Below are 17,823 nucleotides of genomic sequence, written 5' to 3' on the forward strand. Positions count from 1 at the left end.
CCTGCCTGTGTGCATCCCGGCTGGCTTGGACTGTGTGGCTGGTCCCACCTTGGATGGAGATGACCCACACTGGCTTTGGGGCACTTGTGCTCCATGGGACACTAATACCAAGATGCTGGTGTTGTTAACCAAGCAGATTGTCACACAGGGAGCGCTGTGTATGTGTGAGCAGGCTGCTCTGCTCCTAGGGCTGCTCAAGCTGTCCAGGCATTGCATGGGGTAGATGAACCTGTAAAGGTAAATGGTGCTCTGCTTGCCAGATGATGCATGATAGTGGCAAAAGAAGCTTTAATGATAAAGTCTTGTGCTGCAGATCTCTTTGCCAACCAGTTTTAAAGAGATCACACTTCACCTGACCATGCTTTGCCTATTTGGTTGCTTGTGCTCAGATAGCCCCTGGGCTGGGGGGTTGGGGTTGCCCCTTTGCTCTCATGATTGTCTCCCTCTTTTCTTCTCCCTTGAAAAAGGGATAATGAGACATTGGAGTCATCCTTCTCCATTGGAAAAGAGACAATTGGGTATCAGAGTCATCCTGTTCTTGCTGAGGAGCTACTGCTCCAGCTGTGATGCTTTTGCTGTAGATGGTTTCACCCTCTGTACCCTCTGGGGTGCTGGTGAGCTCCTTCCCACTGCAGCACCCTCAAGCAGAGAGCAGTCCCCTCCTGTGAATGCTAGGGAGGAGAGAGGATGCTTCCCATCACCCTGCCTTTATGGCTTATGGCATTGCAGCAAAATCCCTCTATTCCCCCCCGTGTGCCCAAGCCTGCCAGCAGAGCTGTGCTCCCAGCTGCAGTTACCTCTATGGGTTCACTGGGGTGGGTTCAGTGCCTCTCTGGGAGGTGAGATCCTGCTTGTGAGGCTCTGCACAGCAGCCGTGGGGTGCAGGAGGGCCTAGTGCTGGCCAGAGGATGTGGGGAGGGTGATGGGCGCTAACCAAAGCAATGGTCCCAGGTTGTATCCACTCATCTCTTGCCACAGCTCCATCCCCTCGGCTCAACCAGGTTTCCCTTGGCAAAACAAGCACCGTGGCTGTTTTGCTTTCCTTTTAAAATAGCCACTTCTCCCTTCTTTTCGTGCTCTTCCTCCGTGGCAGGCAGGCTGGCAGGGGGAGGGAGCTGCGGCCGAGCTCTCCATCACATGGCCCTTGGTTTTTGTGTGTTATTTTTTCCCCAGCGCTGCCCTTGCCAAGGGAAGGACATTGTAGAGCCGCTGAGACTGGCAGGGGCTGTAATGCTGCCTGCCAATAACCTCCGTCTCTGAAAAGGCTTAGGAAATCCAAGCTCTAAATTAGCTCCCAGACCTCCTCCTTTCCTTTCTCTGGCTAGAGCACCCCGCAGAGCAAGCCTGAGCTCCCCTTTTGTCACTGGGCTCTGCCTTTGCTGCGATGCTGGGGGAGCTTTGCCTGGAGAGCACTGTGTGATGCTCCCATAGGAATGCCTTGACATGGTGTAGCTTAAGGCAGGCTGGAGCACCCTGGGGAGAGGTGTGGGGGCAAACTTCTGGCATACCTTTTATCAGCCTTTGCCATCCCATTCCCATGCCCAGTTCCCATATATCTGCTTGGCAAGTGTTGGGTTTCTCAGCTGGGAGTGGAAGCACAGAGATGATGGATGGCCATCAAAAGCCTCCCTATGGAGGCAGGAGGTCCAGCCTGAGCTTGCCCTAAGGATGCTGCTGAGAGCAGCCAAGGTCATGGCATCACTGGCAGCACACATGGCCAGGACATCTGGGATGAGGTGAAGCTGGATCAGCAGAGCAGGAGGCATGCTGGCTGTATGTGTGTTAGAGCAGGGGACAACCTGTGCTGTGTCCAGCTGTCCCCCTGCTCCCAGCGCCTCATTGCTGCCCTTGCCAGGTCAGTCAGTGAAGGCAGAGGCTGGTTTTGCTGTGCCGTAAGGTGGGATGCAGCTCTGCATTCCTGCTCTCTGTGTCCCTGTGCTCTGTGAGCGGGAATGCTGCAGGGCAGCTCTTTTCCCAGGGCCCTTGGGGAGGTGGTTTTGGGGCAGCTTTGCCTGGTGGTGCTGCTGTGTTTAGGCATGGCTGTGTTGTGGGCTTCATCTTTTGCTTCTGCTGTCTCCTCTCTTGGGATAGAAATGGAAAGGGCTCAGCTTTTCTGTTTCTCCTGGAAAGCCAGGCTTCAGCTCTAAAAGCCTGATGGCTCAGCACCCCCACCGGCACTCCAGCCTTCAGCACCGAATGCAAAGTGTTTAAATGACTCCAGCAACTCTCTGTAGGTAGCTTTTGTTTCTCAGGTGCCGCAAACAGAGTGCAGGCATCCCATCTGATCTGCTCTCCTGACCTCAAACCATCCCAGAAAGGGCTCCTTCACCTTGTGCTTTAGAGCTTTTGGCTTCCAGGGTGAGGAAGGTGATTCCTCCCTGGAGGGCTGACCATCACCAGGGCACGATGCTGCTGCGAGCATCGCTCCTTCCCCAGGCCCTCAGAGGTGGGAGCTCTGCAGAGCAGCCTTGGGCACTGAAGTCTGCCCGCTTCATCCTCCCATTGGGTTCCTTGGGATATAACAGAGGAAAATAACGCTTCCAGAGGCACAGAACTTGGGGTCTGTGGTTTGTTTTTCCTAGAGGCTCCGTAAAGTTCTTTCTCTCTCCCCCCCTCCCCGTGCTCTGCAGTCAGCTCTGAAGCAGTGATCTTTTCTGCCAGTGCAATGATTAGCCTTTCTGCTAATGACCCAAGAACAGTGTCCAAAATAAATGAGCCCAACCTGCTCATCTTATTAGCCAAATGATTGTAAAGAAGGAGGAAATGTCTGCAGAAAGCGCTTAGGCAGCTGGAATTGGGAAGCGTGGTGGAATCACTGCTCGAAGGATGGAGAGGAGCCATATGTCTTCAAAGAGCTGGAGCTCTTCTGTTATCAGGGTGGCTCTGCTCACCTTCTGCTCCCCATTTTGCAAGGTGACCCCCTGGGACTGGAGCTATGTGGGTGCCTGAGGTGGGGGGTGAACCTGGGGATGGGCAGATAGTTCTCTCTCCTGTCTTCCTTGTCTTGCTTTATGGCTTCCCATGTCCTTTGGATGACAGGTAACAGTGCAGAGATGTCGGTTAGGAGAGCAGCTAATGTGGCAACCAGTACTTAGTTATTAAGGAGTTGTTTTTGTGTCCTTCAGGCTCTTTCCACTACACTTGGCAAGGTCATGGAGCATCCTTGTTTCACATGAGGGAGGGATGAGGAGCAAAAAAGGAAGAGGTATAAAGGAACAGGGAGGGTTCTGCAGGGAAGGGAGGTGAAAGGAGGCTCTTGCAATCATGGTGATGCTCGAGCGAAACAAGAGCTCATTTGGGAAGGGATCTCAAGCTTTGTGTAAATGTAGTAGGGAAACAGGACAGGAGGAGGGGTACATCATGAGGGGGGTAAATACATGGAGAATCTGTGGGGCTGTGTGTGAAAGCCCCTGCTTCGGGAAACCATTGACCTCTGTGGTGTTGTCTCCCTGGTTGCTGTTCCTGTGTCTTGGTAGGTCTCTTGCTATCTGAAAGGAAGGTGACAGTGGTGTGACCATCCAGGGGGGCTGAGGATGAAGGCTGTGAAGAGCCTTGAATGCATAACCCTGCAGCCTTGAAGCTGTGTCACATCAGAGGATGTGTGTGAGTCTTGTCTCTTCTTTGATAGTGAAGCAGAACGTCCTTGTTCCTCTTGTCCCCTTGAGTGAGGGCAGCTGCAGACCTGGATCACAATGCATGAAGCCTTAAAAACTGCTGGGAAGGAGAAGGAAGAGGAGGTCATCCTCCTTCCAGCACCCGATGTGTGGGCCATATGCTTCCCTGGCCTTCTCCGTAGCACAGCCAATGGAACCCCTGCTTGTTCAGCATCGCAGCTCACTGGGTACCATCAGCACCTTGGCATCGCCTGGTGTCCCATTGGGCAAATACACAGAGCTGATGTATGACTGAAACAAATTCATGCATGTTATGTCTTTGTGTCTATATATACATGAAGTATAAACTTCACGTAGATATATATGTATTTTTTACTGTGCTGGCATCTGGTGTAATGCACAGAGATAGGAAACACGACTTCCTTATCTTTTAATTTAGCTGCATTCATACATAGCTAGTTCTTTGCTCATATCCATTTTCTATAGGCTTAAATTGTGCCTTGGACTTCTGTCCTGCTTTCCTTGGTGGGGGAATTGCTAATTGTATGGTTTTGTTCAGAGCAGTTTCAGGTTGAAACGATTCTCTCTGCTGGAAAACATCCTGACAGTGCAAACATGGAACAGTCCAACACGAAGTGGATCAGCAAATGGCCCTGGTTATCTCTGCAGTGCCTCATTGCACTGAGCCTCCCTGGAGAGCTGCCTTCAGTCCCCGGGGATGGGAGGGTGGTGAGACATGTGTGAATTCACCTGCATGCCCCAGGGCCCTGCTGGCTTTTCCCTGTCATCCTCTCAAACGGGTTTTTCAGGTTAATGCTGAGGGGCTTGGCTGTGGAAGGTGTGTTGTGACTGCAGGCTGGGTTTTGTTATGCTGTTTTGCTGTGTTGGAGTTGTTTTTTAAGACCCCAAGACTTCTACATGTGCTGCCCTGGGATGCCCCAGGGAGCACTGCCCTTATTGAGAGGGTCTGGCAGGATGAGGATTCACTTTTCCAGAGGATCTCTGGAGTTGGAAGGGGTTTGGAGAGGTCAGTAAATCCATCTCTGTGCCCTCGGGCAGGATCAATAACCCTTTGTCACTGATGATGTATGCTTCTCTATCCTGTTCTGCAAGACTCCCCTCGCCCCGCAGGCCGTTGTGTTGTTCCAGCCTGTGTGCTCTGATGCAGATTTGGGCTTGTATTGCAGCTGACCCAGGGAGAAGCAACCTCACAACCCCCAAAACACATTTCCCTTCTTTCAGCTCAACCTTACAACAGCCTGGTAGTACAAACAACTATTTACATTGCCTGGACCCGTGGTTTGAAGTCATTGATTTAAATCCTTTTCCTGTCAGTGTTTTGCTCTGAGAACTTATCCTTGAGTACCTTGCTCCTGGTGGCAAGCAGGGATGCAGGCTGGCATCCTCCCATGGCCCTGGTTTTGCCTTCAGCTCCTTAGAGCTTGTAGACACATGTGAATGTGTGGATGGGTGCTGCTGCTTTTTAAGCTGTCTATTGGAAAATGGAGCATCCTGTGCTTCAGGTAACCACATCCATTCCTCTTGCTCCAGCCTGTCCTGCAGGGACTGGGATGTTTGGTGCAGAGGTAATGGAGAACTGCAGTGATTACTGAGGCCTCAGCACCCAGGTGGGGTTCTCCATGGGGGTACAGCTATGTCTTCATCTCCCATTCCTACTTTCTCCTCAGGCAAAGCTGTTTCTCCTGCAGGAGGCCAAGCCCCCTCTGAACATGGGAGCATTTCATGGGCTGGGCATTTGTGAACCCAGCACAGCCAGCAGGATGGGCACAGCATTGGGGTGAGCTGTGATGGAGCTGAAGCTGCTAGGATGTGGTTTTCCTGTCTCCTACAAGCTAAAACCGAGCTGTTCGGGGATTTTGTATTCATTGGGAGGGGGAAGCAACCCAAACCTCACTACATACTGTTTGCACCAGGAGCAGCAAAGGAGGAATGGAGAGCTGCTTTGTGAGCCCAAAGGTGTGGGTAGAAGGGTTTTATTAGCTCCATTCGAAATATTTTTGTCTCCATTCCCATTTAGCTGTGGAATCTTAACTTTATTTTAGCTTTAAATTTAGATTTTCAAAACAGGCCTGTCAAATTAGCAGAAAGGAAATTTGATTAGAAAATGGCAGCGGGTTTGAGATCTTTGTTTTTCTCTGTGCATGACTTGGCTTGGAAATTACTTTTACCAAAAATACCCCACTGGAAAGTGGGTTTTAGCTCATCAGTGCTTCCCAAGTGGAAAACAAAGTTGGGGGGGGAGGCAGAGTAGCGTTGGTGGGGCTTTAGGAGCTGCCCTTGCAGTGCCTGGGTTAGCATCGATGCTGAAACCAGGCGGGTTTGGGATGGGGGTACAAAGCCCTCTCCTGCCTGTTAACCCCTTGGTGCATCTGGCATCTGTTCCCAGGCCATGGTGGGTGGGAGCACATCCCAAAGGGCACAAGTTAAGAGGGGAGGGTGGGGAAATTAAACGGTGGAGTCAACAGTCTGGTAACAGCCATGGGGAGAGGGGAGAGCTGAGACCTGCCATGCCCAGGGCTGCCCTGCAGAACCTTCCCAGGGGTTTGAATGCCCAGAGAAGCTGTGGCTGCCCCATCCCTGGCAGTGTTCAAGGCCAGGTTGGACACAGGGGCTTGGAGCAGCTGCTCCAGTGGAAGGGGTCCCTGCCCGTGGCAGGGGTTGGAGCTGGAGGAACTTTAAGGTTCCTTCCAGCACAAACCAGGCTGGGATTCTATGAAGGGTGTTTTAGGGGGGCAGCTTTCCTTGCACTGAGCCCTGTTTGAAGCCTGTGCAATGAGTTCATCAACTGAATATCCAGTCGGCCCTCACAACCCTCATTGGTGTCACTCAGTGGGTGAGCAGAGCTGGACGCTTCAGTGGGGGGCCCAGTTCCACTATCGTCGCTGCTGTGGATGTGCAGAGGACTGGGAGCAGCTCCAAAGTTCCAGCCTTGCCCATTCCCAGCCTGCTGCCGGAGCCGCCTGCCATCGGTGCCTGAATTCACAATTGCTCACAGATGCTGCAATTACGCTGCGACACCGTGTCAGAGCCCTCACGGCAGCACCGGCGTGTGCACAGGGATGGGGAGGGTGTTATTAGCCTGTTATTATCCATTTACCCAGCTATCCCGGCTAATCAGCTTTCAGATGGGAAGAATTAATTGGTTTCGTTCGGAGCACCAGGCATGTTTAATTGAAATGGATTCTTTCCCATTTCCAAATGGGCCCTTTCCCTGCCGCTGTTGGATGGGGAGGGAGGGCTGCAGCCTTCCCGTCATGGACCCTCACTGCTGCAATAGCAATGCCCTGCAATGCTCCCTCCATCTGGGAAGGAGCTCTCATTTCTCCATGCATGTACGTGCTCAGACATGCTCCAAACTCTGCTTATGGAGAGTGCAAGTCCTACATTGTATTGGTCCCTTGTAGTGTATAGAGCTTGGCACATCATCTTGGTGGCACTTGGGTGGCAACACTGTAATGCTCTTTTCTATGGGCAAGGGATGGACTTAGGAGATGAGAGTCCCCAAGGCTGTGTACAGGGTGCTTGGAGGTGTTGAGAGCTGTGTGCTGGAATAAAACCACTGTACCCCTGGTGATGCTCACCCAAGAAAAACTTGGGTTTACTCCCAACAAAATTCCTCATCACTTTGCTTTTCCACTGTTCCCAGCCCCAGGGTTGTTTGGAGGCATCAACCCAAGGGCTGAACAATGGGAACGCTGTGTTCTTGGGCAGGAGGACAAAAAAACCCTGAAACACTTGATAAATTTTATCTCAGTGTGAAGTCCAAGTGAGGTTAATGGGAGTTAAGTGTATGGTTAAGTGCTGTACTTAACTGGGCTCGTAATAAACGGTGGGAATAGCTATGGTGGTTTGGGAGAGGTTTGTGGACTTGCTGAGCTCCTCCTTTGCTTTAAGTCAAAGTCTTTGATTTCCCCTCTCTGTGATGCACAGGGGCACCAGTGCATCCCTCAGATGGCATAGGTGCAAATTGAGAGAACTTTTTAGTTCTATTATTCACCTTTTTTCCTCTGGTGGGTAATGTCCCATGTACCAGGGGAGGCTTTTCTATGGGATACAGGTGGCGGCAGTAACTGCTGTAGTGTGAGTTATGGTGCCAGAATTGCAAAGTACCTTCAGATGCCAAACGCTCCAGACACGTGCATGGAGCTTTTATCCCTGTTACTGTGTTTGAATGCCCTCCCTCTACCCCCTGGAAAGCAGTGGTTCCTGCTGCTGCCTTTCAGAGAGATGCTCATTGTACTGAAGTATTTGCACTGTTTCTACACAATGGGCTGGATCATTCCCAAAGCAGCTGCCAGCTCTGGGCACAGGAATAAACCTTTTAAATAAACCCACCCCAACAAAATGAGCTCTTCCCCTCCACTCCTGTGAGCACATCAGCTTCTCACTCCATAAGCTGTCTTGAGCTGTCGATAGAATCCCAGCCTGGTTTGGGTTGAAAGGGACCTTAAAGCTGATCCAGCTCCAACCCCTGCCACAGGCAGGGACCCCTTCCACTGGAGCAGCTTGCTCCAAGCCCCTGTGTCCAACCTGGCCTTGAACACTGCCAGGGATGGGGCAGCCACAGCTTCTCTGGGCACGCTGTGCCAGCGTCTCAGCACCCTCACAGGGAAGAGCTTCTGCCTAAGAGCTCATCTCAGTCTCACCTCGGGCAGTTTCAAGCCATTCCCCTTGGCCTGTCCCTACAGGCCCTTGTCCCAAGCCCCTCTCCAGGTTTCCTGCAGCCCCTTTAGGCACTGGAGCTGCTCTCAGGTCTCCCCTTCAGGAGCCTTCTCTTGTCCAGGCTGCCCCAGCCCAGCTCTCTCAGCCTGGCCCCAGAGCAGAGCTGCTCCTAAATTAACTCTAAACCCCTTTTCCAGTCTCTTGCCGGTCTGTGCTGCACCCTGCATGGAGCAGCAGCACACATCAATGCAGAGGAGACCTGGTCCATCAACGGGGCTTGGGCCTACTCCAAGGGGTTCCTATTCCTTAATGCTGCGGTGACTTTGTCTCTGTGCTTTGCCACCTTTCCTGGCCAACCATCCAAGCTGTGGCAGCCACCAGAAGCTGGCAGGTTAATTGAGCAGAAAGGATGCTGTACCGTGTCACTCACCAGCACTTGGAAGCTGGAGGCACAATGTGAATTGTGTTCGTGTTCCTTCATCTGGAGATGTGCAGCTCTTATTAGATTAATTTTTTCTTAATATACACAGAATATATAGTGGGAACAGCATTAATTCCTGCTAATGGCTGCGAGATCCACCGAGAATTAACTGTATTCTTTGTAAATTAGGGAGAAGCAGATAAACACAATTATTAAAGAAGCACGAAAGGTACTTTTGCAACAGCACTACATGTTGCTCATTTATCTGACGAGTGTTCTTTACTTCTAATTGTCTTTCATCACTTGCTTGCAAATGCTCTGCTGACAGATATTGGAGTAATCCCAGGTATTTGAGACCTCTCTTTGGCATTTGGTAAAGCTTTGTTTGGAAAGGGTGAGGAGCAGTGGGGGAACTCGGGTATTCCCCAGTGGCTGTGATTTCAGGATTTGGGAGCCCATAGGAATTTCTGCTTGAGTCAGCAACTTGCACCTTTTAATGTCTGATGTCCACAGTGTAAGAAGGACATAGAAGCAAGTCAGAGGAGGCCACATGGGTGGCCATGAGTATTCAGAAAAGCAGGCACGATTAAGCTGCTGTTACTGGTGATTTGAATGAAACCAAGCCAAACCGAGCTTTGGAGTACATCGTTGCTCTTCTCTTTCATTTGAGAAGATACCAGGACCACACATACCCTCTTTGTTGTCCCCTTTGTTACTTGATGAGTTCCCATTTACCCTTCCCCTGGCAGTGTACCCCTGGCTGGGATGTGGCCACAGAGCAGCTCTGCTGACATTGAGATGCTCCTTACCCCAGATGGTCAGGTTTTAGGCTTTGGTCTGAATACAGAGCAGAGAGGAATGGTGCATGGGTGGTGGCTTTCTGGTTTTGAGGGACTTCCCTTTATGCCTGTGCTTAATTGCAAGCTGCTTTGTGTGTTGGCACAACTTTGGACTCTCAACCTGCAGTTCACAGTGATCTTTGCCTATGAGACATCGCCTGTGCTGGGAAAGACTTACTGTGGATGTGGTGACCTTTTTATTTGAAAGCAAGGCTGGTTGTTCTTAAGTGAATTTTGGCTCCCCTTTGGGATATGGCTAAGATGCAGTGCAGGTACTGGGTTTAAATGAACTGAGCATTGAACATGTGGAAGGGGCTGTAGGAGGCTGGGCAGGGAGGAGAAATGGCGCTTGGTAAATGAAACTCCTTGGGAGAAAATAAAGCTGTTGTTGTCTGAGTACTGTGCTCAGCCAGGCTGCCCGTGTTAGTGAAACCTGAGGGTGAATGCATATGACCTTCTGTGTTGTGAAACCCTCCATCACCCAGGGCAAGCTCTGGGTTGGTGGGTCAGCCGATATAGGTGAAGTGTTCAGTGTGTATTAAACCCACAGTGTATGCAACCTGTGCTCAGGCTTTATAAAGAGCTGGCAATCAGGTGCTTAATAGCATCACCTCCAACCCTTCTCTTTCATTTCCCTGCAAATAAATGCCTTTTCTTTTTCACATCATAAAATGCCTTAGGAGTCATTTGGAATTGTTATCCTAGCGAGATGTACAGCACAGGATATACAGGCGTGTTCGCTGTGATTGAGGGTTGTGTGTTTTGATGCTTGCATAGAGCCAGCACCTGGGAGGCCATTCAAATAAACATTTACTGGAACATCACATTGCATGTCTGAATGGCACAGAAAGGCTGATTGGCAGGTCCACTCCTCCTTTTTGCTTCCATTCTTGGATGAAACAGCACAAGAAAACTCAGCGTGGCTTAAGGAATATAAAATTATATGGAAATGGGACTTGTTTATTTTTCCTTAACGTGGGACAGTCAGATTTTAAAGTTATGGTTCCCACAGCAACTGTAACTCTCATCTATTGAGCGGATGTTATACTTTACAGGACTGTATATGCCATTAAATTTATACCCTGTATGTGTATGTGCAGCAAGGCAAGCACAGCCGTGTGTGATGGATCTGCATGAGCCTGATGGAGCCATCCTGTGGGAATCCTTCCTTTTAAACCCCCTGAACTCCCTTACAGCTTGCACTGGTATAAGCCCATTCAGAGAGGGTGGTCCATGGGTGCTGTCAGCTCTGGGCAGCGTTAGGTGATATGGGTATGGTAACAGAAGGTGATGCTCCATCATCACTGGAGCTCGATGCTGTTTTAAGAGCAATGGAAAGAGGGGAAAGAAAGACATAACACAGTTCTCCTAGGGCCACAATTCAAGCAGCCATCCCTTTTCAGCAGAGCACTGAAGCATGTGCTATAGTCTCATGGCCTGTGATGGGAATTAAACACACATTTAGAGTTAAGTGTGTGGTTAAGCACCTTGGTGAAGCAGTGTTCAAATGGGGATTTGAAGCATACAGGGAGAAAATGCTGTACATTTTTGGTAGATTTGCCCTGTATCGTTATTTCTTATGGGGAGGTGGGGTGCAGTGGTTTGCAGATCAGGACTGGATCCGTGTCTCTTTGAAGTATATCTGTGTGTGTGTATGTATCTGTGGATCTTTAATCCTGGTGTTCAGCTCTTCCTTGCTAGCCTTCATGCTGGTTTGCTGCCTGTCCTCGGCTTCAACCTCATGCTCTACCTCAGTTTCCCTGCCTGATGGCAGGGGGTTGGAACTGGGTGAGCTTTAAGATCCCTCCAACCTAACTATTCTATGATGATTCTTAAATGATCCTTGCTGCAAGTCAAGCTCCCCATTTTTCATGCCATCCATGCAGGAAGAGCAGGCATCTTTACATCCCTGGTTTATATTGTCACATCCCTTACACAGCAGAGGCTGTGTGAGGACTGAGTGAGCTTGGTCAGGTCTGTGCCCACAGGAGCATCCCAAGACAGTACCCAGCTCCTTCCCCAACTCCAGGTGCTACTGATCCCCTCTATCCATGAACCCCGCTTTCCTCTTGTAGTAGATGTGACTGCTTCTTGCAAAGCCTGCTCCCAAAACCCTGACTGGTGTTGTCCTGTCTCTAGGGAAGAGCACTCTAGAACATCCCTTCCCCATCCTCACTGTTTAATGCCAGAGGGATTGTGTGCTGTCTGTGGGTCTGTCCTGCACCCCAGGAGGGTGAGGAAGCAGCAGGGTGCAGAGGAGGTCATGATAAATGGCACTGCGCAGGAGAGGGAAGGCTATGAGAGATGTCTGCAGAGAACAGCCTTATTTTTCATTATTAATGATGGGAAAGAAGGTGCAAACAACATCTTAATTCTGATTTGCAGGAGAAACGTTTCAATTGAGAGGTGCAGCAAAGAAGAGAAAAGCAATAAGGCAAAGGAGCTCTAGGGAGAAGCTGGAGGTTCGTTCTGGAAGGGGAAGAAGCTGATTCCATGCAACACGACATGCTAAATGAGTTATTCTTCTTCCAAAACGGGGTCTGGTTTGGCAGAGGGATCTGCTTGTGGATTTGGGAGGAAGAGGATGAACAGACTGGGCTGCCCACCGCTTGTCTTGGGCTCCAATATGGGCATCTTCTTAAAGGTTGGACCAGAAGATCCTTGAGGTCCCTTGCTGGGATTCCATGTTTCTCTGAGTTTGGGTGCAGCAAAGGGTTTGGAGGAGAGGGTTGACTACAATTCACAGATGCTGCTGTAACAGACAATGTGGGTGATCCCAGCTCTGCTTCTGGTTGTGGTTTGTCTTGGGATGTGGCTTTGGAGGACCTTTGCCTGGTGAAGTGGCATTTATTGCGTCTCTGTGCTGCCATTGTCCATCACTTTCAGTTAAATAAATTAGAAATGTGTTAGCTCCAATTACAGCATGGCTAAAACCTAATGCAAATGTTTGCTACGCCTGCTCAGGGAATGCTGCTTTATTATAGCCCTTGGCAATGGCGGAGGAGAGCTGAGGTTTGTGTCCTGACCTATGGAGCTCTGAGGTTTGGTGGTCCATGCTGGTGGCACCTCCCCTTTTGCTATACTGTTAGGTGATGTCCTACCTGCCTGTTGTGTCCACGTAGTGCTCTCTGCATCTGGGTAGACCTTGGAATGGAAGAACAGAAGGAACTGTGGGGTCACTGCTCTGCCCTCACATCTGTACAGGGCACAAGAACACCCTGAAGCCTTTATTTCTCCATTGAAATAAAGCTTAACTTTACTGAAAGCATCCAGGTTTGATTAAAAACCAAGTAATAATAAAGAAATTTGACAGTGATGGATAATCCACTCCCACGCTTGGTAAATTGTCCTGGTGTTTAATTACCTTCAGGGCCAAAAAGGAAAAGAAAGGGATAAGTATGGTGTGAAATGCTCTGAGGGCTATGTGGTTATTGCTGACACATGTTTGTTAACTGTGGTTCCCCCACTGGGATGACATAGGGTGATGTGATGCTCCAGCACCAGGGTCCTGCTAGCCCCAGCTCTTTGTGGGGTGCAGTGGGGGGTACTTGTGCTGGTCAGAGCCTGGCTCTCCCAAGGGACTGCCCTTAGAGCAATGGCTCTGGTTTGTGAGCCCTTTTGCACTCAGATGTAGGTAGGATGGGGCTGGTGGTCAGCTCAATATGGAATTTGGATGTTGTGTGGGAGCCGTAGTGGATTCAGAGTAGGAAAAGAGTCAGAGATATTTCTTCCTGCAGGGCAAAACCTTGTATTGGTGTTCAGAGGAGGCAGCAGAAGAGGTTCAGATCAGCACCGGCTCCAATGCTGCACTATTTGACAGCAGTTCTGCTTTGACTTGCAGAAGGGATGCTTTGGTACAAGAGGTCTACCTAGCACAAGCAGTGTTGTCCTCCAGCTTGGGACCTTCTGTGACTTTCTTGGCATGGTGGTGGGCAGACCTTTAGGACTTGCTTTCCTAATGGCTGGGCTGTGTTTGCAAAGCTGCAGGGCTGGAGGAGCCCTATGAGGGCCACATCACATCCACCCCACTGTGGGGCGCAGAGCTGTCCAGGCAAAGTTAGGAATGTCCAGAGCCTGTTGCAAGGATGTTTGTCTGGACCCCAGAGGAGCAGCAGGGCTACCTTGTCTTTCACTGCTTTGGTAGGGAAAGGGTGGTGGCTTGTGTTCATGCAATTAATCTGCATTCTTGCTGCTCAGAAATGGCCCAGCATCTCAGATGCCCAAACAGTGATCACCCTCCAGGTCAGCAGATTGGCAGCCTTCATAATTCATATCAGTGCCCAATTTCTTCTACTTTAAGGTGGCTTCTTCCATCATTTTCTTCCTGTGCTTCAAACAAGTCCCAGCCTCTCCACGTCCCAGCTTCAGGTGGGGTTTACTCCAGTGCCCCAAGCCCTACAGCTCTGCACACACAGTTCTGTCCGCACAAGCCCTTTTCTTTCCCACCCTCCTCTTCTTCCCACCCTCCTCTTCTTCCCATCCCTCCTCCTCCTCTGTGGGCCTCAGCAACCCGGCGGCTCCCTCTCGGCCACGCAGGGCACGCAGGAGCACGGTGGGAAGGACATTACGTGGGAGAATATGCATGTTCACAACTCGGAGGATTAAAGGCCCGTGTTCTTATCACTGCAGAACAGAGTATTATAAATCCAGCCTTAGAATACCAAATCCCTGTGCGGCTCGGCCATTGTTTGGGAATATTAAAAAGCTCGGAGACAGAAATAATCAGTTTCCGAATGACACATTGTCAAATAAAACATTTCTCGTATTATCCATTCCTTCCTCTTTCTCTCTCCCGCTCCCTCAGCTGGATAATTTAACATGAAAAGTAGATTAAAGTGAAGCTGGCTTGAATGCCTCCTACCTTTGACTCCTTTCCCCCCCTCCTTTTCCCCAGGAAGCATTCCCGGGATGTGCGGTTGGTTAAACATACAGCTGGTATCATGGAGTCAGGGACAAAAGGAGTATGTTGAAAGCAAGCTGCCTGCAATGAGCCCATGGGTGGTGGCACAGGCACCCCTGGCCTTTCCCAGGCACAGAGGAGACTATGGTATCGATTGCTGGTAGAGCAAAGATCTCAGGGTCATCCCCAAAGAATGCAGGAGATGTGGCTGCATCAGCATCCTTGAGCTGACTCCGTCATTCCCAAGCCACCAGAGGAAGGGCACGCTAACAACCTCTGTGCCTTTATGCCTTCTCCTGCTCCCTCCCAAGCAGACACATCTTTAACTGAACGTGCTGACAGGTTTATCTGCTCCACTCTGTTCCCTGAGGGCAGACACAAGGTGAGCCCAGCCAGGCAGCTCCTGCACTGCTGCGGATGCCTGGATCCTTTCCCTGGGTCCATCTGGGAAAGCTGCTTCTTGTGCAAGGCTTTTGCAGTCATCCCTGACCTTTTCAAAGCATCTGGGTTGTCTCTGGTTGTGCTTTTCCAGGGAGGGCAAGCTCTGCTGTGTCTGTAGTTGTGTTCTGCCCTTCACTGCAGCCACTTCACTTGCAGAGCATCCAGCCAAGAACTGCATCCAGCCAAGAGCTGCATCCAGCCAAGCAGCTCAGGGACTTGGTGGTGAGGCTTTGGAGAAGGCTTTTCCCCATAGTCATGTCCATGATTGTCCTTAAACTCTAATGTGAAGCCCTTGCTTTGCTGGAAGGATGCTAGCACACAAGCTGGATCTTGCAATGTGGTTGGTCACATTGAAGCCTGTGGCCCTGCTATGTCCTTGTCACTGGGCCTCCCTTCTGGAGTGTCTGCTGTGCCATGGTTTCTCTCCTGCAAACTGGACTTCCAAGGACATGGGCACAGTTTGGTGCAGGTGGCTCATACCAGGGAGCTCCTGTGATGCTCCAGGTTCTCCATGCATTAGGTGCTGCACAGACCCAAGGAAATGAATGTCTGCTGTGCCAGGTTGAGGTGTCCAGGCTGGTTCTTGCTTTTGAGCATAGAATGCCATGAAAGGTCCTTATTCCATGGTCCTTTAAATACTCTGTTACTGCAGGGCATGAAACCTTTCTGTTCACCAAACCCTACCCTTCTCCAGTGCATCCCTGAGCATCTCCTGGATGCTAAAATGCCTTTCCTGATGCTAACACGCACTGGGGAAGTCATCTGAGCAATGTCCTCCTGAATCCCAAAGCCCTGCTCCCATTAGTTACAATTAAGGGAGCAGAGAAGGGGGTCTTGATGTGGGAGAGCCTGGGCTACTCTATGTAGCAGGTCATGGTGTGGGGTGGTCCAGGGAAGCATCTTGCCTCTGCTTTTGCCTTCAAGTCCTCTCTCCCAGCTTGACTCACCCTGTGAGCTACAGTGATCCTGCTTGAGCTTCTTGTACAGCTCCATGCTTTGCATCCAATGCAGAGAGAACATATGCACCTCTCCACTTTGCTTTCGCACACTGTCAAGTTGTGTGCCCCAGAAACCCCTGCCCTGGTGTTCCAGGTTGGGCTGCAAAGCCCTGAGGGCTCCCACTGCTCCAGATTTATGTGTCCTGCTTTCCTTCTCTGCCACAGGATAAAATTACTCTGACTCTGTGGAGATGAAGAAGCTGGTACATGCGCAGCCTGTATGGGCCGAGGTGGCCGAATTTAGGTACTTCCTAACCCGGCTCCCTTAGGAGAAGAGGTCACTTCCATGGATATATTCTAGATATTTAGGAAGTTGGGTTTTTTGGTAGAATTGTATTGTAATGTAATTGGGGGCTGTATTGAATAAAATTTAGAGGTGGGGGAAGATGAGAGCTTTGCAGAGATGGGTTTGGTCTGGAATGTGTTGTGCTGTGCCCCCAGGTCTGCAGGGGAAGTCTTGGTGAAACCCAAGACTCATCACAGGCAGAAGCGCTGGAGCTGGGTCAGCATCGTCTCTGTGATGTTGTGTCCCTTCAAATGTTGACAGCTCAGGGGTCGGTGGCTGTGTTGTCTTAATGAGGTTGTTTTCCTCCTAAGTGGTGGCATGCGATCTCCTCCTTGTCCATCTCCCCCTGCAAGGTGGCCTGGAGGGGCTTGACCACCTCAGGCCTCTGTCTGGGTGAGCTGGGGGGACCCAAGGAGTGTGTGGTAAGAACAAAGACCCTGGGAGAGGGGGAAGAGCTGAGCCAGGATGTGACTGTGCTGTTCTCAACTAAAAGCCATCTCTGGCACCCTGCTCACCTGCCTGGGATGTCCCAGCCAGGGGTGGCTGCTCCATGAACCCACCAGTGTGTGGTTCATGGAGCACTGATGCAAGGGTGTTCTGGGGGTGGAAGTGGAGAGGGTCCATGGATGCTGGCTGCAGCATCTCCCAAACCATCCTTTTGCCTTCTGCATCTCCTGACCTGTTCCTTTGCCTTCTGCATCTCCTGACCTATCCCTGTGCCATCTGCATCTTATCACCCATCCTTCTGCATCTGTGGACCCATCCCTGCACCTTCTGCATCTCATCACCCATTCTTGTACATCTCCTGGCTTGTCTCTTTGTCTTCTGCATCTTCTGACCTATCTCTGCATCTTCTGCATCTCCTGACTTGTCCCTGCAGCTTCTGCATCTCCTGATCCATCCCTTTGCCCTCTTCATCTCCTGACCCTTCTCTCCCTTTGCTCTCTGCAGGGTGGGTTGATCGCGCTGCTGCTGCTCCTCCTGGTCTTCATGGTGGCTCTGTACGCCCAACGGCGCTGGCACAAGCGCCGCCGCATCCCGCAGAAGAGTGCCAGCACGGAGGCCACACATGAGATCCACTACATCCCCTCGGTGCTGCTGGGCCCCCAGGCCCGCGAGAGCTTCCGCAACTCGCGCCTCCAGGCCCACAACTCTGTCATTGGGGTGCCCATCCGCGAGACCCCCATCCTGGATGACTACGAGGACGAGGAAGAGGAGGAGACGCCGCGGCGGGCAGAGCCCAGCACCAGGGAGGATGAGTTTGGCAGCCAAGTGACACGGACGCTGGAGAGCCTGGGCCGGGGTGGGGATGAGAAGCCTGACTACGAGAAGAAAGGTTTGTGGCTTTCCTGTCTCCTCTGTCCCTCTCCACATCCCCTGCCAGGGTGTCTGTCCTATATGGGGTCACCCGGAGAGGATGGCTCATCCCCATATAGCCCCATGGCTGGCGCTTGGCTCTGTGGGCTTTGGTTCTCAGCTGTCATCTAGAAGGTGGTTTGCAGACCTTGTCTAGGAGCTGCACTTCCTGAGCTGGGAATCACTTCTGGATGGTGATGGGGAAACTGAGGCATGGTTCCTAAAAGACCTCAGTTGTCATTGCCAGCCCTAAGGACCAAAACCAGTCCCTTCTTTCCAACATGA

At 51.0% G+C, this 17,823-nt stretch overlaps 1 protein-coding gene across 1 annotated transcript in view; it reads left to right on the top strand.

Annotated features, from left to right (window-relative positions):
- The window catches only part of ASTN2 (astrotactin 2), a 328,524-nt gene that overhangs the window by 65,315 nt on the left and 245,386 nt on the right, over positions 1-17,823 (top strand). Inside the window, exon 3 of the mRNA XM_034067350.1 lies at positions 17,134-17,518. Coding sequence (XP_033923241.1) covers positions 17,134-17,518 — 385 coding nt within the window. The remainder of the gene's footprint in view (positions 1-17,133; positions 17,519-17,823) is intronic.

This window comes from Melopsittacus undulatus, chromosome 11 (genome assembly GCF_012275295.1).
Source record: "Melopsittacus undulatus isolate bMelUnd1 chromosome 11, bMelUnd1.mat.Z, whole genome shotgun sequence".
Taxonomy (NCBI): Eukaryota; Metazoa; Chordata; class Aves; order Psittaciformes; family Psittaculidae; genus Melopsittacus; species Melopsittacus undulatus.